At 66.8% G+C, this 837-nt stretch overlaps 1 protein-coding gene across 1 annotated transcript in view; it reads right to left on the reverse strand.

Moving 5' to 3' along the window:
• Positions 1 to 605, reverse strand: part of TUBB2A (tubulin beta 2A class IIa) — a 52,532-nt gene extending 51,927 nt beyond the window's left edge. The window contains exon 1 of the mRNA XM_077770030.1: positions 445 to 605. Coding sequence (XP_077626156.1) covers positions 445 to 501 — 57 coding nt within the window. The 5' untranslated portion in view covers positions 502 to 605. The remainder of the gene's footprint in view (positions 1 to 444) is intronic.
• Between the last annotated feature and the right edge of the window lie 232 nt (positions 606 to 837).

Consider the following 837-nt stretch of genomic DNA (forward strand, 5'->3'; position numbering starts at 1 on the left):
AGTTTGGTTTGGGATTCAAAGCACGTCCTGAGACCTCTAGACAATCACTCTGATCCCCTCCCCCACAGCCAGCCTGGGGTTCCAGCGGGTAAAACCACCTCTCCCGGCGTCCCTGCCCCTCCTGTAAACCAGCGCGCACAGCCTCGCGGACACCCCCGCGCCTTCCCCAGGCACACTTGCCCCGACGAGTGAGGAGCAGGGAGGAAGCGGAGACCGAGGAGTGGTCAGGATTCCGAATGAGTTACAGCAAAAATGAAAGAGAGGTTCCTCCCCCCTCCAAGTCGCCTCCGAGCCCACGCCCCACACCGCCGCACAAAGCAGCCGGGAAGGTCTGTGCTTGGGGAATCCAGGGCCTGCTCAGGTCGAGGCTCGCACCCGGGAACCCCGAGGGACTGCAGGCGGAGGCATCCCACCCCCGAACCCCTCCCCGGGCGGCGCGCCCACCTTGGCGCCGATCTGGTTGCCGCACTGGCCCGCCTGGATGTGCACGATCTCACGCATGGTGCCGGCTAGCTTCTTCTGGCCCTGGTCGGCGTCCGGTCAGTCTGTCCGTCCTCCCTTAAACACCCACTGTGGGGTCACTGGGAGCGCGCTCGGGAACCGACTGGCTGAGAGCGCCAGCCCAGCGGACTAGGCCTTTTATGCACGGAGGGTGGGGCAGCCTGCGTAGGCCGCGCCCCCAGCCCGAGCCCCCCAGTCCCCTTCGCGCTAGCGCTCTTCAGGCCCGGCTGACGTAATGCTCCGAGCCCCAAGGACCATCCCGGGGGCTGGACATTGGGCCCGCAGCCAATCAGCACAGGCTTGCGGACCGGGAGAGGGCTGGGGGCTCGGGGTAGT

The sequence above is a fragment of the Crocuta crocuta genome, unplaced genomic scaffold, assembly GCF_008692635.1.
Source record: "Crocuta crocuta isolate KB4526 unplaced genomic scaffold, BGI_CrCroc_1.0 scaffold24, whole genome shotgun sequence".
Lineage (NCBI taxonomy): Eukaryota > Metazoa > Chordata > Mammalia > Carnivora > Hyaenidae > Crocuta > Crocuta crocuta.